This window comes from Tachyglossus aculeatus, chromosome 3 (genome assembly GCF_015852505.1).
Source record: "Tachyglossus aculeatus isolate mTacAcu1 chromosome 3, mTacAcu1.pri, whole genome shotgun sequence".
In the NCBI taxonomy this organism is placed as follows: domain Eukaryota; kingdom Metazoa; phylum Chordata; class Mammalia; order Monotremata; family Tachyglossidae; genus Tachyglossus; species Tachyglossus aculeatus.
In genome coordinates this window covers 53,062,234-53,086,326 of record NC_052068.1, presented here as the reverse complement: position 1 = coordinate 53,086,326, position 24,093 = coordinate 53,062,234, and the positions used below count along the sequence as shown (strand labels likewise).

Below are 24,093 nucleotides of genomic sequence, written 5' to 3'. Positions count from 1 at the left end.
TGCTAGATGCTTTGAGAAGGGTTAAATAAAAAGATCAAAAAGACCATGGGAAAAGATATGTATAATGATCCTAGTATTTGTTAAGCACTTACTATCTCTCAAGCACTAGGGTATACAAGGTAATCAGATTGGACACGGTCCCTGTTCCACATGGGGCTCACAGTCTCAATCCCCATTTTACAGATGAGGGAACAGAGGCATGGAGAAGTCAAGTAACTTGCCCAAGGTCACACAACAGACAAGAGGCAGAGAGGGGATTAGAATCCAGGTCCTTCTGACTCCCAGGCCTGTGCTCTATCCACTAAGCACACTGCTTCTTGGTGCGGCCATAAACATTGCCAGGAGGGCAACAACCACACTGTTCCCACAAATCATCATCATCAATCGTATTTATTGAGCGCTTACTATGTGCAGAGCACTGTACTAAGCGCTTGGGAAGTACAAATTGGCAACATATAGAGACAGTCCCTACCCAACAGTGGGCTCACAGTCTAAAAGGGGGAGACAGAGAACAAAACCACACATACTAACAAAAGAAAATAAATAGAATAGATATGTACAAATAAAATAAATAGAGTAAAAAATATGTACAAACATATATACATATATACAGGTGCTGTGGGGAAGGGAAGGAGGTAAGATGGGGGGGATGGAGAGGGGGATGAGGGGGAGAGGAAGGAAGGGGCTCAGTCTGGGAAGGCCTCCTGGAGGAGGTGAGCTCTCAGCAGGGCCTTGAAGGGAGGAAGAGAGCTAGCTTGGCGGAGGGGCAGAGGAAGGGCATTCCAGGCCCGGGGGGATGACGTGGGCCGGGGGTCGATGGCGGGACAGGCGAGAGCGAGGTACGGTGAGGAGATCAGCAGTGGAGGAGCGGAGGGTGCGGACTGGGCTGTAGAAGGAGAGAAGGGAGGTGAGGTAGGAGGGGGCGAGGTGATGGAGAGCCTTGAAGCCCAGGGTGAGGAGTTTCTGCCTGATGCGCAGATTGATTGGTAGCCACTGGAGATTTTTGAGGAGGGGAGTGATATGCCCAGAGCGTTTCTGGGCAAAGATAATCCGGGCAGCAGCATGAAGTATGGATTGAAGTGGAGAGAGACACGAGGATGGGAGATCAGAGAGAAGGCTGATGCAGTAGTCCAGACAGGATAGGATGAGAGCTTGAATGAGCAGGGTAGCGGTTGGGATGGAGAGGAAAGGGCGGATCTTGGCAATGTTGTGGAGCTGAGACCGGCAGGTTTTGGTCACGGCTTGGATGTGAGGGGTGAATGAGAGAGCGGAGTCGAGGATGACACCAAGTTTGCGGGCTTGTGAACAGAACAAATGTTCTGCTGCCACTGTGCTGGTGGACCCCCCTGTCTGACACAGAAGTAGAGCGGCTTTTTCTCTTATACATAAGCAGAATGCAGTGCATCAGATTTATAAAACAGAAGTCAGCAACCCTTTTATGTTGCAGAGCCAAACCAAATAAAACCTTTGCGCAGTTGATTAGGAAAGATCAATTCATCAATCAATCATATTTGTTGAGCACTTACTGTGTGCAGAGCACTGTACTAAGCGCTTGGGAAGTACAAGTTGGCAACATATACAGACAGTCCTTACCCAACAGTGGGCTCACAGTCTAGAAGGGGGAGACAGAGAACATAACCAAACATACTAACAAAATAAAATAAATAGAATAGATATGTACAAGTAAAATAAATAAATGAATAAATAGAGTAATAAATATGTACAAACATATATACATATATACAGGAGCTGTGGGGAAGGAAAGGAGGTAAGACGGGGGGGATGGAGGGGGGGACGAGGGGGAGAGTAAGGAGGGGGCTCAGTCTGGGAAGGCCTCCTGGAGGAGGTGAGCTCTCAGTAGGGCCTTGAAGGGAGGAAGAGAGCTAGCTTGGCGGATGGGCAGAGGGAGGGCATTCCAGGCCAGGGGGATGACGTGGGCCGGGGGTCGACGGCGGGACAGGCGAGAATGAGGCACGGTGAGGAGATTAGCAGCAGAGGAGCAGAGGGTGCGGGCTGGGCTGTAGAAGGAGAGAAGGGAGGTGAGGTAGGAGGGGGCGAGGTGATGGAGAGCCTTGAAGCCGAGGGTGAGGAGTTTCTGCCTGATGCGCAGATTGATTGGTAGCCACTGGAGATTTTTGAGGAGGGGAGTAACATGCCCAAAGCGTTTCTGGACAAAGACAATCTGGGCAGCAGCATGAAGTATGGATTGAATTCATTCGTACTAAATTCATACAATTTAAACACACATTAATGTCTTTTATATGATTGTGAAGGCGTGATTGTGAAATAATAAAACCATGAAGTTATATAGTGTCCTTACATTTCTATTTTCTAATGGAACTTTGAAAGAGGAGAAAAGAAAGGGAGGGGAGAGAGAGAGATAGAGAGACTCAGACACTCAGCTGCGAGTAAATAAGGTGCTTTCCTCTTCTCCAGCATCCATAGGGATTGCTATCAGTTAGCCAGTTAATTACTGTTTGTTTTTTTTAGCACTTACTGAGTGCATAGTCCTGTATTAAGCATTTGGGAGAGTACAAGAATAAACAGACATGTTTCCCTGTTGACAATGAGCTAATGCTCTCAGGACAAGGGCTGCATTCACCCACCTTGCCATCCCCAGGTGCTTTCCCTGACTAACCTGCAGTTCTGCTCACTCCTATTAGTGTACGTGCCTCCTGGTACACCTCCCAACCTCCATCAGCGAGCAGAAATGCTACCAAGGCAGGCCAGTCATGCTGGGCAGGAAAAGGGGTGAGTTACCACCACAGGCACCGAAGAGTGGGAGAGGAGAGAAGTTCCTGCTCACCCTTCCATCCAGGAAGGACTATGGGGATCCACAGGTGCCGGGGCCAGTGAGGCTGCTTCCTGCCAGCTGAGGGCCAGGGAGAGGAGACCCCGTCTTGCGTCCAATGAGGTTCCTTTCCAACTCAAAAGGGTGGGCCAAATGCTTTCTGTCCAAGAAGCTGTGGGACAAAGCTAATGGGTGTTGCCCCACAACCCTGAATCTGAGAGGTGATTTTGCCCTCGGAGTGGGTGTCTCTCTGCTCCTGAGCCACATTTGGTTCCCATGAGAACTAGATGAGGCACATATACATTGTACTCTACCAAGTGCTTAGTACAGTGCTCTGTGCATAGTAAGCACTTAATAAATACCACTAATTGATTGATAAATGACGCAGATATGGCACAGAAGTGGCCTAATGGATAGAACACAGGTCTCGGAGTCAGGAGGATCTGGGTTCTAATGCCAGCTCCGCCACTTGTCTGTTGTGTGACCTTGGGCAACTCATTCAACTTCTCTGTGCCTCAGAGGGAAATGGGGATTAAGATTGTGAGCCCAGTGTGGGACCTGGACTGTGTCCACTCTGATTAGCTCGCAGGGGAAGTGGTGTGGCGAAGCGGCAGAGTGCCGATCTAGAAGCTGGAGAACCCCGGTTTGAGTCTGTGCTGCTAGTCTGTCATGTGGCCATGGGTAACAACTTCCCTGTACCTCAGTTTCCCCATCTGTAAAATGGGGATAAAAAGACCCGCCTTGTCTCCCCACCTCAGAGGGTTGGTGTAAGGGTTGAAATGACCTAGTGTGGGAGCGCTTTGGTAATAAAAGTGCTATAACAAATCAAGGCCCAGTGCTTAGGACAGTACTTGACACATAGTAAGCACTTAAATACCATCATTTTTATTATCTACCCCAGTGTTTAGTACAGTGTCTGGAACAGAGTAAGCACTTAATACTACTTTTAAAAACTCTCATCTAAGCTATCATTCTGCCTTTCATGAAGCTGACATCCTAGTGCTTATCAACCAGTGGTATTCACTGAGCGCTTCCTTTGTGCAGAGCACTGTAATAAGTGCTTGGGAGAGTAAAATACAACAGAGTTGGTAGACATATCCCCTGCCCACAAGAAGCTTACAAGCTAGAGAACGAGTTTACAATCCCCTCAATTTATGAGATGAAAGAATGGATAAAAGTCTCTGGCATTCTCCTTTGGAATTTGGTGTTTCCAAGTCAAAATTAAGGAGGGCATAATAATAATAATGGCATTTATTAAGCACTTACTATGTGCAAAGCACTGTTCTAAGCACTGGGGAGGTTACAAGGTGATCAGGTTGTCCCACGTGGGGCTCAAAGTCTTAATCCTCATTTTACAGATGAGGGAACTGAGGCCCAGAGAAGTTACGTGATTTGACCAAAGTCACACAGCAGACAAGTGGAAGAGCAGGGATTTGAACCCATGACCTCTGACTCTAAAGCCTGGGCTCTTTCTACTGAGCCACGCTAAACTAATGAGTCTGAAACCTAGCTTTCCCTGCCTGAATGGACACGTTGCCTTACCCAGTTTTACTGATACAATGTCCCTTTCAAGATCACCCCCTGGCTAAGTTGAGTGCCAACTACTGACATGCAGGAATAATTGCAGAAATTGGTTTATTCAGCCAGGGTCAGCCTAGATTGGTGGCAAAAGGAAACAAATTGGAACAGGCTGTAGTGGATGAGAGGGCTGTTTTGTTCTGATGTGTTCAGACTGCTTCCTGCTTTACCCTTGTATCTCCTTTGGCTCTCACTATCTGTAAATCAGTTTTGTTTGATTCCATTAATGTGCAAGCACTTTAAGGGCAGGGACTGTAATAATAGTTGGGGTATTTGTTTAGCACTTGCCTGGCTCAGTGGAAAGAGCACGGGCTTTGGAGTCAGTAGTCATGGGTTCAAATCCTGACTCCACCAGTTGTCAGCCGGGTGACTTTGGGCAAGTCACTTAACTTTTCTGTGCCTCAGTTACCTCATCTGTAAAATGGGGATGAAGACTGTGAGCCCCCCATGGGACAACCTACCTTGTAACCTCCCCAGCTCTTAGAACAGCGCTTTGCACATAGTAAGTGCTTAATAAATGCCATTATTATTATCCTTCTAGACTGTGAGCTCATTGTTGTGTTGGGACCATCTCTATATGTTGCCAACTTGTACTTCCCAAGCACTTATTATAGTGCTCTGCACACAGTAAGTGCTCAATGAATATGATTGAATGAATGTATGTTGCACTTAACTAGGTGCTGGGGTAAATAAAATGTAATCAGATTAGACACAGTCCAACTTGGGGCTCACGGGGAATAGGTATCTCACCCCCATTCTTATAGATAAGGAAATTGAGGCATTGAGAAGTTTAGCGGCTTACTTTAGGTAAGTTTACTCTTCCCATATTTTCCATTAGGCCCTGAGTCTCTTGCTAGAGTTGTACTCTAGTGCCTAGCATTCAGGAGTGCTCAATAAATACCACTGAGTGATTGACCATTCAGGTTTCCTCACATAGCAAAAACTCCTCACTCTCAGCTTCAAGGCTCTCCATCACCTCGCCTGATCCTACCTCACCTCCCTTCTCTCCTTCTACAGCCCAGCCCGCACCCTCCGCTCCTCTGCCACTACCCTCCTCACTGTACCTCATTCTCACCTGTCCCGTGGTTGACCACCGGCCCACGTCCTTCCTGTGGCCTGGAATGCCCTCCCTCCACGCATCTGCCAAGCTAGCTCTCTCCCTCCCTTCAAACACCTACTGAGAGCTCACCTCATCCAAGAGGCCTTCCCAAACTGAGCTCCCTTTTTCCTCTCCTCCTCCCCATTCCCCTGCCCTACCTCCTTCCCCTCCCCACAGCACTTGTATATATATTTGTACAGATTTATTACTCTATTTTACTTGTACATATTTACTATTCTATTTATTTTATTAATGATGTACATGTAGCTTTAATTCTATTTGTTCTGACGATTTTGACACCTGTCTACATGTTTTGTTGTCTGTCTCCCCCTTCTAGACTGTGAGCCCATTGTTGGGTAGGGACCATCTTTATATGTTGCCGACTTGTACTTCTCAAGCGCTTAGTACAGTGCTCTGCACACAGTAAGTGCTCAATAAATACGATTGAATGAATGCATGAACAGAGGTGGAAGCCTACAGTCAAGAAGTCTCCGTCACCATTTCTCACCCTGTACTCTGAAATGGTTCAGCCCAAACTACTCAGATGGGGGTGGGATCTGCCATCTGAGAATGTCCCTGGGTTATCAACTGACCTAATAATAATAATTGTGGATTTGCCAAGTGCTTACTTTGTGCCAGGCACTGTACTAAGCATTGGGGTGCTCACCTCACCTTGAGGTGAGGTGATACAAGCAAATCAGGATGGACACAGTCCCTGTCCCACATAGGGCTCACAGACTTAGTCCCCATTATATAGATGAGGTAACAGACACAGAGAAGTGAAGTGACTTGCCCAAGGTCACACAGCAGGAAAGGGACAGAACTGGATTAGAACCCAGGTTCTTATAACTACCAATCATGTGCTCTATCCACTAGGCCACATTGCTTCTCAAAGACATAAGCTGTTACCAGCCTCATAAGAAATGGGGGTTGGTCAGTGTGGGGTCCCTCTGGGGAAATCCCAGTGGCTGTTCTGAGGTCCCAGGGGATTGGAGGAGGAGAAGACAAAGGGGCTCTTAGCCCCAGAGCCCTCAGAAGAGGAACCTGGACTCTTCCCATTCTTCCCAGGAACAAAACTAACCTGATCTTTTCAGATGCCTTAGGAAGGACCATTCTTGACTGAAGGGAATCAGCTGGGCTTAGTAGAAAGAGAATGGGTTTGGAAGTCAGGGGATTTGGGTTCTAATCTCACTCCATCATGTGCCTGCTGTATGACCTTGGGCAAGTCACTTCTCCATGCCTCAGTTTTCTTAGCTGTAAAATGGGGATTAAACACCTGTTCTCCCTCCTCAGATTGTGAGCCCCACGTGGAACAGGGACTACATCTGATCTGCTTATCTTGTATGTATCCCAGCACTTTAGTGCAGTGCTTAGCACATAGTAAGTGCTTAATGAATACCACAAATTATTATATTATTATTATTATTACTGAGCCAGAACTCAGAGTGAGCCAATTCTCCCAGAACAAAATGGTTTCTACTTCCCTTCCCCAAAGGCAGTCAAGCAGAGTATTTTGGAAGAAGAGGGAGAGGGAGTTGGAAGGGATAGCCGGCATGGGTGGAGTAAAATGAGGCTTAGGGAACAGGAGAGACAACAAAAATATCTCTCTAGAAAATCATTTTTCCCACCAGGTACAGAACTTCAAAAGTCCTCTATCAGCTGTTGCTTTCAATCCATTGGAAGGGGTGGGGTTGTTTTCTGCCTTGGAAGGGTGTGGAGTTAAACACATTGTCTAAGGAACTCCCTGAAACACTTAGTTTCTTTCCTGAACCCTGTTCCCCCTCCACCCTTTGCTGATTTTAGACTATGAACCCGTGTGAGTCAGCCTTGCAATTTCCTTTGTCTCTGGCATTAGCACAGTCAGTGTGGGTCTGACGGTCAGGCTTAATAGGAATGTTCTCAGAAGGCTGCCAGTGAAGCTAATCGGATCACACAGAAAGGATTCTTCTCTCTCACTTTGCCACCGTGTAGTGTGGATCCAAGAAAGTAGATGCTCTCAATCACAACTCCAGGTGTTCTATTCACAGGGACTCGTGTTTGTTTTTGTTCTTTGAATCACCCAAACCGCTATGCTCAGGAGCAGAAAAAACACATCCTAGTTTTAATTTTAAATGTAAATGTCTAAATTCCCCATAGTTCCAATCAATCAATGGTAATCACTGAACATTTATTGAGTGCAGAACACTCTACTAAGTGCTTGGGAGAGTACAATACAACGGAGTTGGTAAACAAACTCCTGGCACACAAGGAGTTAACAATCCCAGATCATGTCATCCCTCTCTTGCAATCTCTGGGTCCCAAGTGGATGTGCAGAAAGCTGGTCACTGCTAGATCACGTGGCTTGGATTCATTCATTCAATCATATTTATTGAGCACTTACTGTGTGCAGAGTACTGTATACTAAGCACTTGGGAAGTACAAGTTGGCAACATGTATAGACGGTCCCTACCCAACAAGAGGCTCACAGTCTAGAAGGGGGAGACAGACAACAAAACAAAATATGTGGACAGGTGTCAAGTCAACAGAACAAATAGAATTAAAGCTAGATGCACATCATTAACAAAATAAATAGAATATTAAATATGTACAAGTAAAATATGGTAATAAATCTGTACAAACATATATACAGGTATATACTATACCTATACTGAGGTTTGATCCCACTGATGACCATGATCTCATACCTGATGGGGTGAAAAGGTAGGTATGGGCCCTGAAAGCTTCCTGAGGGCAAGGATCATCTCTTCCTGTTATATTGTACTCTCCCAAGAGCTTAGTACAATGCTCTGTGCACAAAAAGTGCTCAATACAATTGATTGATTCGGCTCTAAAGTAAAACTCCGGGAATTCAGTCTTAAAAGCCAACTTTCAAAATGAGTGAAATAAAGAACATTGCCTTTTGTCCACATAGCAAGCTGTGTAAATGTTCAAGTCATTTCTTAAGGTTATGAAAAAAAATCCTCTCTCATCCAAAGGGCTAAGCTTGGGCTCACAGTCATGGTTCATCCCAGACCCTAGTTTTGTGATTTTGAATGGGTGGGACAGTCCCTCACTTTCTCTGCCTGAGGAGTCTCAGAAAGCAGACAAAAAAAAAATACTTCCTAAGCGCTTAGTATAGTGCTCTGCACACAGTAAGCACTCAATAAATACGACTGAATTTATGAATGAAAATGGAAGAAATATACATGGGACCGAAACACACCCAGATGCATTTACAGATTAAAATGTACAGATTTCAAAACATTTCAGCTAGTCTCCCTGCTTCTGCCCTACCACCAACCTTCACTGGAGCTTCTAACAAATATTTAAAACAAACAAAAAACTGGAACATTTTTCTCTTTGCTCTGGAAGAAATGTGTGTGTGTGTGTGTGTGTGTGTGTGTGTGTGTGTGTGTGTGTGTGTGTGTGTGTGTGTGTGTGTACACACTCAAACAGAAACAACCAAAAAAATCAGACCATGGGGAGAAGTAAAAAGCCAACTGCATATTCATCCTGGACTAATCAGAATTTGGCACTGCCTCTGACAATATTTTGGAGGCTGATTTTAATTTTCCCCTTCAGAGTGCATTCTATTACTTTTAACACCTAGCATAAAGGCTTGAAGTTTGGAGTACAATCCCTTTATGTTTGTGAAATGTAGGTGCTTTAAATGTGACTTTATCCCCATCACCAGTAAGGATTTAAGATCTACTGTGAGCATTATTGAACTTAATCTAAAAGTACAGATTCCTGTTCATCACACTCTGATGTAGTTAAAGATCTACAGGTAAGACTGACCAAAGACCGACAGAGGTGATGTATAATATAAAGCCATCCTTCACAAAGATGCTGCTGCTGAAAGGGAGATTGTGACTCTGAAGGTGGTTGTGGCTATAAAGACAGCCTTTTCCAAAATGTGCATATTTGAAGATGGAGGCATTTCCCTAGCCCTTTTACAAATATTATGTGTTACATTTGACCTTCATTCAATTGTATTTATTGAGCACTTACTGTGTGCAGAGCACTGTACTAAGCACTTGGGAAGTACAAGTTGGCAACATATAGAGACGGTCCCTACTCAACAGTGGGCTCACAGTCTAGAAGGGGGAGACAGACAACAAAACAAAACATATTAACAAAATAAAATAAGTAGAATAAAAATATACAAGTAAAATAGAGTAATAAATATGTTCAAACATATATACATATATACAGGTGCTGTGGGGAAGGGAAGGAGGTAAGGTGGGGGGGATGGAGAGGGGGAGGAGGGGACCTTCCCAACTAAGCCCTCATTTCCACTTCTCCAACTCCCTTCCATGTTGTCCTTGCACTAGGATTTGCCCCATTTATTCATCCTACTCTCAGCCCCACAGCATTTACATAAATATCTGTAATTTATTTATATTAACATCTGTTGTAGGCTGTATGCCTTTGTAGGCAGGGAACAGGACTAACAATTCTGTTACATTGTACACTCCCAGAAACACAATACGTTGCTCTGCACACAGTAAGCACTCAATATAATTGATTGCACCTTAGGAATGCAATAAAGAAAGGATTCTACCTAAAAGGTATTACTGTCATTTCAGCAACTAGCACCAGTATAGGATTGACACTGTGAGGAAAGTCCATGGTTTAGGGAAAGAGGAGTGGGGGGATAAGAGGAAGAAGGAAAGAGAATGAAGTAGGAAAGAGAGGGAGGGAGACAATCATCTTTGTGCAGAAACGCTCTGGGCATGTTACTCCCCTCCTCAAAAATCTCCAGTGGCTGCCCATCAACCTATGAATAAAGCAAAAACTCCTCACCCTTGGCTTCAAGGCTCTCCATCATCTTGCCCCCTCCTACCTCACCTCCCTTCTCTCCTTCTCCAGCCCAGCCTGCACCCTCCTCTCCTCTATCACTAACTTCCTCACTGCACCTCACTCTCACCTGTCCCGCCATCGTCCCCTGGCCCACATCCTTTCCCTGGTCTAGAATGCCCTCCCTCCACGCATCCGCCAAGCTAGCTCTCTCCCTCCCTTCAAAGCCCTACTGAGAGCTCACCTCCTCCAGGAGGCCTTCCCAGACTGAGCCCCCTTTTTCCTCTCCTCCTTCCCATCCCCCCGCCCTACCTCCTTCCCCTCCCCACAGCACTTGTATATATATTTGTATAGATTTATTACTCTATTTTACTTGTACATATTTACCATTCTATTTATTTTGTTAATGATGTGCATATAACTTTAATTCTATTTGTTCTGACGATTCTGACACCTAGTTACATGTGTTTTGTTATCTGTCTCCCCTTCTAGACTGTGAGCCCCTTATTGGGTAGGGACCATCTCTATATGTGGCTGACTTGTACTTCCCAAGTGCTTAGTACAGTGCTTTGCACACAGTAAGTGCTCAATAAATACAATTGAATGAATGAAAGAAAGAGAGGGGGGGGGGAGAAGAAAGAGGGAGAGGGAGGGAAGAAAGAGAGAGGGCAGGAAGAAAGAGAGAGGGCAGGAAGAAAGAGAGAGGGCAGGAAGAAAGAGAGAGGGCAGGAAGAAAGAGAGAGGGCAGGAAAGAAAGAGGAAGGGAGGAAAGAAAGAGGTAGGGAGGAAAGAAAGAGGAAGGGAGGAAAGAAAGAGGAAGGGAGGAAAGAAAGAGGAAGGGAGGAAAGAAAGAGGAAGAGAGGAAAGAAAAAGGGAGGAAAAAGTGAGAAGGAGGAAGGGGAAGGGAGATAGGGAAGGAAGAGAGGGAAAGGGAGGGAAGAAAGGGAGAGGGAGGGAAGAGAGGGAGGGAAGAAAGGGAGAGGAAGGGAGAGGGAGGGAAGAGAGGGAGGGAGGGAGGGAAGAGAGGGAGGGAAGAGAGGGAGGGAAGAGAGGGAGGGAGGGAAGAGAGAGAGGAAGGGAAGAGAGAGAGAGAGGGAAGGGGGGGAAGAGAGGGGGAGGGGGAAAGAGAGGGACTGAGGAAAGAGAGATAGGGAGTGAGGGAGGGAAGAGAGGGAGTGAGGAAAGAGAGGGAGGGAAGAGAGAGAGGGAGGGAAGAGAGAGAGGGAGGGAAGAGAGAGAGGGAGGGAAGAGAGAGAGGGAGGGAAGAGAGAGGGAGGGAAGAGAGAGAGGGAGGGAAGAGAGAGAGGGAGGGAAGAGAGAGAGGGAGGGAAGAGAGAGAGGGAGGGAAGAGAGAGAGGGAGGGAAGAGAGGGAGAGAGGGAGGGGGAAAGAGAGGGGGAGGGGGAAAGAGAGGGAGTGAGGAAAGAGAGATAGGGAGTGAGGGAGGGAAGAGAGGGAGTGAGGAGAGAGAGGGAGGGAAGAGAGAGAGGGAGGGGGAAGAGGGAGGGGGAAGAGGGGGAGGGGGAAGAGAGGGGGAGGGGAAAGAAAGGGAGTGAGGAAAGAGAGGGAGTGAGGAAAGAGAGAGAGGGAGTGAGGAAAGAGAGAGAGGGAGTGAGGAAAGAGAGGGAGGGAAGAGAGAGAGGGAGGGAAGAGAGAGAGGGAGAGAAGAGAGAGAGGGAGGGGGAAGAGGGGGAGGGGGAAGAGAGGGGGAGGGGAAAGAAAGGGAGTGAGGAAAGAGAGGGAGTGAGTAAAGAGAGAGAGGGAGTGAGGAAAGAGAGAGAGGGAGTGAGGAAAGAGAGAGGGAGTGAGTAAAGAGAGAGGGAGTGAGGAAAGAGAGAGAGGGAGTGAGGAAAGAGAGGGAGTGAGTAAAGAGAGAGAGGGAGTGAGTAAAGAGAGAGAGGGAGTGAGGAAAAAGAGAGAGGAAAGAGGGAGAAGCCATCAAGGGGACAAAACTTTGAGTTGTTTTTCAAGTAATGGTGATGAGCTGTGCTGAGTAGCAATAATAAGTTGGTATTTGTTAAGCACTTACTATATAATGAGCACTGTGCTAAGCACTGGGGTAGATACAAGCTAATGAGGTTCCACATGGGGCTCACAGCCAAAGTAGAACGGAGAACAGATATTAAATCCCCATTTTGCAGTTAAGGAAACTGAGGCACAGTAAACTGAAATGACCTACCCTAGGTCACATGGCAGTCAAGTGGTAGAGCTGGGATTAGAACCTAGGTCCTTTAGTTCTAGGCCATGCTCCTGCCCAAACACAAACTGAACACAACACAGACAATCCAATGCTTAGTATAGTGCCTGGCACATCGTAAGTGTTTAACAAATACCAAATACACAAAATGAAAACAAGATCAGGAGGAGGCTCTGGCTTAGAGGAGGGGAATTTCAGGCTCCTCAGGGCTCAAAGTTCAGTGTGGTTGCTGACCATCCACATTCCCTTTCTTGGGTCCCACGTGGCCAAAACTGTGCACTGGGAGACTAGACTGTAAGTTTCTTGAGGGCAGAGATCATGTCTATCAACTCTACCAAATTGCACTCTTCCAGATGCTTTAGTAGGGTGCTCTGCACAAAGTAGGTGCTCAATACCATTGACTGAGTTAGCAGACATCTCTGCCTATGGCATACATCTTTGGGAGACTTCCTCAGCAGCAGATGTCATTTTGTCTTCACTCTCTTCATAAGTCATCGTCAGACATGGGACAGAGAAACCCAAAAAACAGTTTCAGATTTGCGTCGGATAGCAAGGCGAACCCTCGAGGGAGGAAAATGATGGGAGAGGACAAGCCACAGGGCAGAAGAGAGAGAAAAAACAAGGCAGGAACAAGAAGGAGGAGTGTAGGAGGATAAGCTCAGTTCATCGGAAAGAAGAGCAAGGCTCATGGCTCAGAGCACCATCCTACACAGTCATTACTTTTGGTTTGTTCCCCCCCTGCTCTCTCATCATTGTTCCATCTTAATTCCAATTCTCTGAGGTAAAAATCACCCAAAATATTCTTGCTGTCCCAAGCCAGGCAAATAATGTCCTGACCAAGAACTTCAGGGTGGCCATTCCATTCTGTTGAGAGAATACCAAAGTGCTGACTTCTTGGGAGTAACCTTGAGCTCATTTTTAGATATAGGCAGGTTCACTAGCTTGGAACAGCAGACAAAAGATCACATCCCCCAGTGAAGAAATGCTGCCAATAAAGCTTCCTCTTTCTACAAAGAACATGCACTTTTCCTTCATCTGGCATCTTGCAAAAATAGTCTAGGCCCTCAGAAGCGATTATTCTTGCCAGTTGTGAGAAATTGTTCCTCCAAGTTGTGTTCTATGCAACAAGGAACAGAAAGTAAGCGACGGCTAAAAACCTAGTAAATGCCTAGCCTCAACTGGTAAATAAATAATAGCAAAGCTAGATGAAATAGTTGCTGTGCAGACCAAGTTATTTTAAGACACAAAAATATTTGAATCATGTAATGCCCTAATGACTTTTAATAGGTAGGAATATATTGAAATGCTTTGTGTGTTAGTCATTCTCATACCTAAATATATTTAGTTAACTATAAAATTGGGGTGAGAGTATGCTCTCACACATATGCATTTCTGGTCTATTGAATTTAAAAAAGTGTGAAAGAAGGGTAGTAGTCTCCATAGCCTTTCAAGTTCAGAAAAGAAAATTCCTTCTCGATGCATAAATCCTGAAGAGACTAGTGAAGAGTAACTATGAATTAGAAACATAGGTAAGAAAATGCAAATAAGGAATATTTGCAATAAGGAATGCAAATAGATAATGATCAATAAGAAAGAGTTGAGCAGCTGACATTTCCTTCCAAACATTTTGCCCAGTTCATTACATATACAACATCACCCATTCCTGGTTGTCCTGGTTTTGTTCTCAGCTCTTCCTTTTTTGAAGAGCAATTGTGAAGTGTTTTTAAGACTAATAACCTCTCTAGTGTTACCTCCAAAATGTTCTTCCCTTTCTCTTATAGCTTCAGCTGACAAGCAGAATGACCCAGTGGCTAGAGCACGGGCTTGGGAATCAGAGGACTTGGGTTCTAATCCCCGCTCCTCCACTTGTTTGCCATGTGACCTTGGAAAAGTTATTTAACTCTTCTGTGCCCCAGTTACCTCATCTGTAAAATGGGGATTAGGACTGTGACAGGGACTGGGACTGTATCCACCTTGTAGCTAAGTACTTAGAATAGTGCTTTGAACATAGTAAGCACTTAAATACCATTATCATTATTAGTAACAATAACCACCACCCTTTTTTGTAGGGAACATGTCCGCTAATTCTTTTGTACTCTCCAAAGTATTTAGTATCGTGCTATGCACATAGTAAGCACATAATGAAAACAACTGATTGATAGCTCTAGAATACAAAGATGATAACATTTGGTAAACACTTACCAGGCATTTACCAAGCATGGTGGAAAATGTTAGGGTAGATACAGGATAGTCAGACTGGACACAATATCAAGCCCACCTATTGCTTTCAGTCCTCCAAACTTTTCTGGACCAAGAATAGGGATTTCTAGGCACTACTCTGTTGTCACCTCATCCGTACCCTTGGAACCTTCCCACCCTTCAAGATTTCACTTTGCACTGTTGCATGTGTCAACCATGGGTGAAAAGGAAGGGAAAAAATACCTAGGTTGCCAGAAACTGGATCCTAGAATTACTTTGCTTCTGATCATCTTATTTCCAGACCATTCCATTTCATAATTTTTTGGAACAGCTAAAATAAATTCCAAGTCATCTCCAAATTAAACTGCCATATAATATGCTCGTACAGAACTAACTCTTTAGCTGTAATGCTGCCTTTCCCAGAATATAATTTGGGTCCCACACTGGCCTATTATGTTGATGAAACATGGGACTCTGTAATCCCTGGCAGTGGTGCACAACATGCTTAGACACTGCAGCAGCAGGAACAGACCAAGATAAGACAGAACAGGGAAAAATAGGGGGTTTGTTTGGCTAATGAGTAAGAGAAGATAACAGAAGCAGTGGGGCCTACTGGAAAGAACAGGGGCCTGAGAGTCACAGGACCTGGGTTCTAATCCTGGCTCTGTTACTTGCCTGCTGTGTGACCTTGGGCAAGTCACTTAACCTACCTGGGCCTCAGTTTCCCAACCTGAAAAATGGAGATTCAATCCTGGTCTCCTCCCTATCTAGATTGTGAGCAAATACCATTATTATCTAGGCAATTCTAGAAAAGAGATTCCAAAAATGGAGAGCTTTTTTAATAGTCTTACTATGTGCCAGGCATTGTACTAAGTGCTGGGGTAGATACAAGATAATCAGGTTGAACACAGTCCCTGTCCCACATACGGTTCACAGTCTAAGTCAGAAGGAGAAGAGCGCTTAGTACAGTGCTCTGCACACAGTAAGCACTCAAATGCACTGAATGAATTTTACAGATCCGGTAACTGAATCACAGAGAAGTTAAGCAACTTGTCCAAGGTCACATAGGCAAGTGGCAGAGCTGGGATGAGAGCCCAGGTCCTCTGACTCCAAGGCCCATGCTGCTTCTCTTTGTGGAAACAGTGATTTTACATAGTGAACCCCTAAATATTCCCTCTCATGGCCTCATTCGGAGAGTTTCCAGTACTTTACCAGTCTTGACTATGGGAGGAAGAGTCAAGCAGAGGCCTACCCATTCCTAGCTTGGGCAGTGGCTAGCGAGCAGAAGGCAATCTGCTATAAATCAGAACTCACCTGTGCTGGGCAGCAATGTCATGGGAGAGAGTCAAAGGTGGAGATTCAAATTTACTGCACGGAAGAAGTAAACCACTTTTATATTTTGACCAAGAAAACTCTATGGATACACTATCTGAACAATTGCAGATGGAGGTGGGGTGTTCTGGGGGAGATGTGTCCTTGGTCTCGCTATGGGTCGGAGATGACTCGACGGCATAAGACAAGACAATACCCCTCAATAGCATGAGATTTTCCTCATCAGTAAGGTAAGGACAGCATTAGTGTTCCTCCATCCACTGTGTGCTCAAATTCTCAGACAGAAGTTAGTAGATGGAGCCCAATTAGAATAGACTAAACGATCATATTCAGAAATAGAGTGATAAATTTAAGCACTGAGAAGTTAAGATGCTCTGGATTTTTCATCACAAGCCCAGGATAACTCACTTCTTGATAGTTGATGATTTACTAAAACCAGTGCCTTGAAACTATCTTTCTAAATGTCACATCCAGACGACCAGTGCTCACCCAGTGATCCCAGACTGTCAGCTGACCAGGCTGGGGATTGAATTCCCCTGCTATTATTGACAGAAGAGACAGCTGCTTTGCACATTTCCTGTCATGGATCCCATTCCCGGTTGGGTCTCTGACCTGAAAGGACCCGCAGCCTAGGTCCTGGGTCAGCATTCTAACCCATTCAATCCTTGGCCTTTGCTTCTGAGGAAGAAAGTTTCTAATAATTAGTGCCCTGGGTGGATGAGGTCAGACCATCCCTTGGGAAAGAAGCAGAGACCCAAAGGTGCCAAGGATGAAACTTATGGGGAATGACCCAGCATGTCCAGGGCTCATCAATCAATCAATAAATGACATTTATTGAGTACTTACTGGTTGCAGACCAATGTACTAAGCACTTGGGAAAACACAGAGATGTGATCCCTGCCCATAGGGAGCTGTCGATAAGGAGAGACAGACATTACAATAAAAAAAAGGATGGGGCCATAATAGTGTATAACAATATTTACATAAGTGCTGTGGGACTGGGTTGAGTATCAAAGTGTTTAAAAGGAACAAAGCCAAGTACATAGTTGTCACAACTGGAGGGTGGATGGGAGCAATAAGGGTTTAGTCAGGAAAGGCCTCTTGGAGGAGATGTGATTTTGTTCAGGTTTTTGAAAGTGGAGAGAATGGTGGACCTCAGATATGAAGTGGGAAAGCGCTTCAGGTCTGGTAGAGAATGTGGTCATGGGGTTGGTGGTGAGATAGATGAGAGCAAGGTACAGAGAGTAGGTTGGTGTTATGATTCCCAGGCTCATGCACTAGGCATATGGGAAGAACTCTGCCTGGAGCTAGACTCTAAGTTCCTTGAGGGCTGGGATCATGTCCACTAACTATCAAACTCTCCCAAACAGTCAGTACTGTTTCTGCACACAGTAACAATAATAATAATGATAATAATTGTGGTATTTGTTAAGCACTTACTATGTGAAAGGCACTGTACTAAGGACTGGGATAGACACAAGATAATCACATCCCACATGGGGCTGTCTAATTAGGATAATAATAATAATAATAATAATAATGGCATTTATTAAATGCTTACTATGTGCAAAGCACTGTTCTAAGTGCTGGGGAGGTTACTAGGTGATCAGGTTGTCCCATGGGGGGCTCACAGTCTTAATCCCCATTTTACGGATGAGGGAACTGAGGCACAGAGAAGTTAAGTGACTTGCCCAAAGTCACATAGCTGACAATTGGTGGAGCCGGGATTTGAACCCTTGACCTCTGACACCAAGGCCTGGACTCTTTCCACTGAGCCACGCTGCTTCTCTGGACAGGATGGACGGTCAGCCTTTGATAAACACTATTGATTGAGGGAGGGCCTGAGTTTTCCCACTTCTCATTCCCTAGAGGCTCAGACAGTGAGAAAGGAAATCTTTTATTCCAAGTAGGATCCAGCTGATGAGGGGCCCAGAGAGGGCCTATAATTGTGTTGCTGAGTGTTACCTGGGCACTGACCTCACTGGAGCTAAGTATTCCAATTAATAGTTCTCTTCAAGGCAGACCTCAGATGTTTGGCCACCTCGAGACAGGAAAAATATCACCACCCCACCCTGGGTTGTGGAGACGGACACCCAGATGCATGCTATATTGCTAGCGCTATGGCAGGCACTCTGTGTAAGGTCATCACATCGTTGTCATCTGGAACCCCAAACTCAGAATGCTTTTTGGAGGGGATTCCTGACAATTCTCTAGCCCGAAAACCATCTCTCTTCCTTCCCCAGGAGTCACTTCTGAGCCTTGGGACTCCAGAGTTGCAAATGTTCTCTCCTAGGGTCCCTGCCTCTCTCACTGACTGCTGACCCTGATTTTTTTTAATAGTGTTTATTAAGCTCTATGTGCCACGCACTAAGTGCCAGGGTAGAAACTAAGTAATCAGGTTGAATACAATCTATGTTCTACATGAGGCTCACAGTCTTAATCCTCATTTTACATATGAGGTAACAGAGGCATAGAGAAGCTAAGTGACTTGCCCAAGGTCACATACCAGACAAGTGGCAGAGCCAGGATTACCCTCTAATTCTAATTCTTCTTATCCTCTAATTCATCACCACTAGCCCTAGTTCCCAGGCTAGTTATTCTGTTGTTCCTTGGTTTCCCTCCCCAAGTTACCTGCTCCTGAAATTCTGATTCTCCTAGTTTCTTAATGGTGGGTCTCCCAAGGAGACATGGATACCAGGTGAGTGGGAGACTAGATCATTTTTTTGAAGTTTGGCTTCTTGAACCTCCCTGGCTGCTCTCCCACCATCTGTTCAGAGTCATATCAAGGTCACCAGGAAAGAAAAACATAGGGGAGCAGAAATAGATCTATGACGGCATGAAGAGGAGAGCAAGCCACACTAATCTGATATTCTAACATTTTGGGTCCCACTAATCCCAGGAACAGGAGATGGCAATGGTAAACAACTTTTGTATTTTTACCGGAAAACCTCTATGGATACCCTTCCAGAACAATTACAGATGGAGGTGGGGCATTCTGGGAAGAATGTGTCCATGGAGTTGCTATGGATCAGAAACGACTCGACAGCATAAGGCAAGACGGGGGCTAGAGAATGTGTCTACCAACTCTGTTGTATTCTCCCAAGTGCTTAGTCAAGTGCTCTTCACACAGTAAGCACTCAAATACCATTGTTTGATTGTAAACTCATTGCGGGCAGGGAATGTGCCTGTTTATTGTTATATTGTACTCTCCCAAGCATTTGGTACAGTGTTCTGCACATAGGAAGCACTCAATAAGTACAATTGAGTGAATGAAAGGCAAGATGCCCAGGAAATGGTAGCGACAAATTGGAAATGGAGCAAGAGTGCTTTATGTCACCAAGGGTCCCTTTCCATCACTTCCCATTTTCCCAGAATGCCATAAAGAAGACACTGATCAAGGATGTAGAGGAAGAGAAAGAGTCAGAGCTGAGATAGCTAATCTTCCTTCCACAGTGACCCAGATTCAGGAACACTGCCTGCTAGCTGGGAAGAGTGGGGGATATTGGGAGCAGGAAGGAATATATCGTGGGTCAAAGAAGGAGGAAAGGGACTTGGTAGTATTGTTGAGTTCCATAGCAACCAGCCTTGGACATAGGTATTTTGTCAGAAGACAGCCTAGAGAAATAGTGCTGCATAGCAGAAAGAGCATGGTTCTGAATCAGATCATCTGGGTTGTAATCTCTTCTTTGCCAATTGTTTGCTGTGTGATCTTGGGTAGGTCACAACTTCTTTATGCTTCCATTTCCTCCTCTGTAAAATGGGGATTAAATACCTGTCCTCCCTCCCCCTCACCCTGTGGAGTGGAGACTTTTTCTGATCTGGTTGCATTGCATTTACCCCAGCCTGTGTTTGTCACATGGTTAGCATTCAACAGATACCCCAATTATTATTATTATTAGTGCTCCCTAGGAAGTGTTCAAACAATCCAGAATTTTTCATTTTGGGAAAAATGAAACCTGCTCTGTGGACCTCTAGAGTGTGAGCTTATTTTGGGCAGGGAATGTGTTTGTTGTTGCACTCTACTCTCCCAAGCGCTTAGTGCAGGGCTTTGCACACAGTAAGTGCTAAACAGCATGATTGAAAGAATGAATGAAAATGGTCAGGCACGCCTTCAGGCTAGGATCAGAGCCTTGGGTACCACCAGTTCACACTCTGCATCCTGGTGGGTCTCCAGGCAGCCAAGACCACCCCCTGGTTTCTAAACCTGGCTCTAGGGTGGGCTGGTGTTTCCCTCCTGGCCTGGAGCTCCCCTCACTGGCCTAGTGACCTCTGACTCAGGTCCACAGGCCCATCAGAAGTCACTTCCGGGGTGTAGGTAGGAATTACTGTCCACTCTAAGGAGCGGCAAAGCAGTAGCAGAGGAGCCCCAAATCAGGTCTATCTGGCTGAAACTTAGAAACGGTGGAACAACTTAAGGCGGCCAAATGACAGCTCAAGTCCAATCCTGACAGTTAGCCAAACTGGTTGACCCTTGCCAAATATTGGAAATGAGATACTCTAGGTGAGAACAGAAAGGCCAGAAGGGAAAAAGTACAGGGCGTAGTTCAGAGGCAGGGCCAGTTTTTTTTTTTTTTTTTTTTTTTTTTTTGCTACCCAGTAAGCTTGTTATCAAGCTGAAAACAGAAGTCATACGCTGTGTCCATCTCTCCAGCTCCCCTGCTCTCTGGAAGCTGCTTTTCAGCCAATAAATAGTGCTGTCTGTCAAAGTCAGGAGTCTTGATATTTCTTGTGGGTAGTGGCCTATGTGTTGAGCATTCCTGTGAGTAAGTCAGCCTAAGGCAACCTTTCCAACCTGAGGGCTCACCTTGGCCGGAACCTCACTGTGTCTTGGCCCCAGAATGTACTGCTCTGTGGACAGCCAGGAGCAGCTCTCCCTTGACGTTCCAAGACGCTTGGCACCACATTCTCCGTCTCCTGCAGGAATCAACAGGAAAAGCAAACACACTGTCAGCAGCAATTGGGTTGAGAAGATCATTTCGCAGGAGGATAAAATAGTTTCATCACCTCAAGCACTAATTTGTGAAGAAGAGATTCTGTCCAGTGGTTCAGAAAATAGGAAGCTCTCTTTCTATTTTCAGCAAATGTAGAGTTACAAATGACCTAGAATAAGGTAGGGAAATGGAGAAAATGTCCATCCATCCCTCAACATGCTACTGTCAGTCTTCACCACTTTGTGAAGAATCAACTTTCTCAAGAAACATTGCCATCCAATTCATGCCACCCATGAGATCAATGCATTGCCCAACCTCCTGCATTTTCACAGGAAAGGTTAGTTCTCCAAAGTCTGGCATGTGAACTCCACTGATCAAACAATGTGTCTCTCAGTCTTGCTAGGAGCTTGCAGATGCTCTCTGGTTCGTGTACAATGGACTGGTTGTGCTACAAGTCTGATAAAGGTCAGCTGCTCTGAGCACCAGTCTGCAAATCTGGGGCAGTTTTGAGTGCCAGTAGTCCTGGAGCCTAACCCCTTTAGATTGGGAGTCCTTTGTGAGATGGGGACTGAGTCTGATCAGATTGCATTGTACCTTCTCTACTGCTTAGCACAGTGCTTGGACATAGTAAGCAGTTAAAAGATACCCAAATTGTTGTTATTATTTTGTTTGTAGAGAGATAGCCACACAGCTTATATAAATTAGAGTGAGTTCCCCCTCCCTCCTTGGTTGGATTTGAGTCCCAAGCCTGCCCTGGATCTAGTTCTGATGGCAGCAGCCCTCATCAGGGAAGATCACACCTAAATTATCTTCTTCGTTTGGCTTTTACACACACACACACACACACACACACACACACACACACACACACACACACACACACACATATATATATATATATATATATATATATATATATATATCTCCCTTTGCTTTTCCTCTTCCTTGCTGGGCTGGCAGCCAAAGGAGAGGAAAGCAAGCTGGGCCCAGAATTAGGTTCTGGACCAGCCTAAAATGGTTCCACAGATTCAGACTTGGCCTGTGCAGAGTTGCATTCCCTAAGGCCACTTTGACCCAGGCCCTGTCCACCCATGTTATAACCCGCAGAAGGTTGGGGTTGGATGTGTCAAAGTCCCACTTTTATAGCTACTTACCTCAGAATTCTAGGGCACTTTCATCTTCACTAACACCTACACTATTTTTTCAGAGCTACTGCAGGCAGAATAGTGCACTATGGTCGTGGGAGACCTAAAAGAAGAAGTAGATATGATCCCTGCTCCTGGGAAGCTTACCATCTAATGATTTACAGAAAACAAACACAAGTGGATAAGTGAATAATGCATCTTTTAACCTTTCTCTGTTTGAACATCAAATTTACATTTTATTGGCCCTTTAGCCTAGAAAGTTATGCCATTCTTCCTTATTTTGGAATCTACAAACTACAAATAACAGAGAAACCTTCCTCCAGACATCAGGCTGACTTCTGCCACTTCACTAGCTACAACTCTGCCCTACCTTCAGGTCAGTGACATTACATCTACTCACTAGACTCCTATGCCTTGCCCCCCACAAATTATTACAGACATAACACCCTCCTGAAGCTCCCAGTGTCCTCACTTCCCTTTCCTCTGATCCCTGACAACCATACCAAGCTCCCAGTGTCCTCACTACCCTTCCCTCTCATCCCTGACAACCATATGTTGCCAACTTGGAATCTGCCCTCTCAAAGGTCACCAATGACCTCCTGCTTGCCAACTCCAACGGCTCTTACACAATCCTAATCCTCCTCGACCTCTCAGCTGCCTTCAACACTGTGGACCACCCCCTTCTCCTCAACACGTTATCCGACCTTGGCTTCACAGACTCCGTCCTCTCCTGGTTCTCTTCTTACCTCTCCGGTCGTTCATTCTCAGTCTCTTTTGCAGGCTCCTCCTCCACCTCCCATCCCCTTACAGTGGGGGTTCCCCAAGGTTCAGTGCTTGGTCCCCTTCTGTTCTCGATCTACACTCACTCCCTTGTGACCTCATTCGCTCCCACAGCTTCAACTATCACCTCTACACTGATGACACCCAGATCTACATCTCTGCCTCTGCTCTCTCCCCCTCTCTCCAGGCTCACATCTCCTCCTGCCTTCAGGACATCTCCATCTGGATGTCTGCCCGCCACCTAAAACTCAACATGTCCAAGACTGAACTCCTTGTCTTCCCTCCCAAACCCTGCCCTCTCTCCCTGACTTTCCCATCTCTATTGACGGCACTACCATCCTTCCCATCTCACAAGCCCGCAACCGTGGTGTCATCCTCGACTCCGCTCTCTCATTCACCCCTCACGTCCAAGCCGTCACCAAAACCTAACAGTCTCAGCTCCGCAACATTGCCAAGCTCCGCCCTTTCCTCTCCATCCAAACCGCTACCCTGCTCGTTCAAGCTCTCATCCTATCCCGTCTGGACTACTGTATCAGCCTTCTCTCTGATCTCCCATCCTCGTGTCTCTCCCCACTTCAATCCATACTTCATGCTACTGCCCGGATTGTCTTTGTCCAGAAACGCTCTGGGCATGTTACTCCCCTCCTCAAAAATCTCAAGTGGCTACCAATCAATCTGCACATCAGGCAGAAACTCCTCACCGTCGGCTATAAGGCTCTTCATCACCTTGCCCCCTCCTACCTCACCTCCTTTCTCTCCTTCTACAGCCCACCCCACACCCTCCGCTCCTCTGCTGCTAATCTCCTCACCGTGCCTTGTTCTCGCCTGTTCCGCCATCGACCCCCAGCCCACGTCATCCCCCGGGCCTGGAATGCCCTCCCTCTGCCCATCCGCCAAGCTAGTGCTCTTCCTCCCTTCAAGGCCCTACTGAGAGCTCACCTCCTCCAGGAGGCCTTCCTAGACTGAGCCCCTTCCTTCCTCTCCCCCTTGCCCCCCTCTCCATCCCCCCATCTTACCTCCTTCCCTTCCCCAAAGCACCTGTATATATGTTTGTACATATTTATTACTCTATTTATTTAACTTGTACATATCTATTCTATTTATTTTATTTTGTTAGTATGTTTGGTTTTGTTCTCTGTCTCCCCCTTTTAGACTGTGAGCCCACTGTTGGGTAGGGACTGTCTCTATATGTTGCCAACTTGTACTTCCCAAGTGCTTAGTACAGTGCTCTTCACACAGTAAGCACTCAATAAATGATTGAAT

The 24,093-nt window shown here is 45.8% G+C and overlaps 1 protein-coding gene across 2 annotated transcripts in view; it reads right to left on the bottom strand.

Moving 5' to 3' along the window:
• FAM13C (family with sequence similarity 13 member C) overlaps nucleotides 1-24,093 on the bottom strand; it is a 141,377-nt gene that overhangs the window by 86,146 nt on the left and 31,138 nt on the right. For both annotated transcript variants that reach the window (XM_038743632.1, XM_038743633.1), the window contains exon 3: nucleotides 20,779-20,888. In XM_038743632.1, coding sequence (XP_038599560.1) covers nucleotides 20,779-20,888 — 110 coding nt within the window. The remainder of the gene's footprint in view (nucleotides 1-20,778; nucleotides 20,889-24,093) is intronic.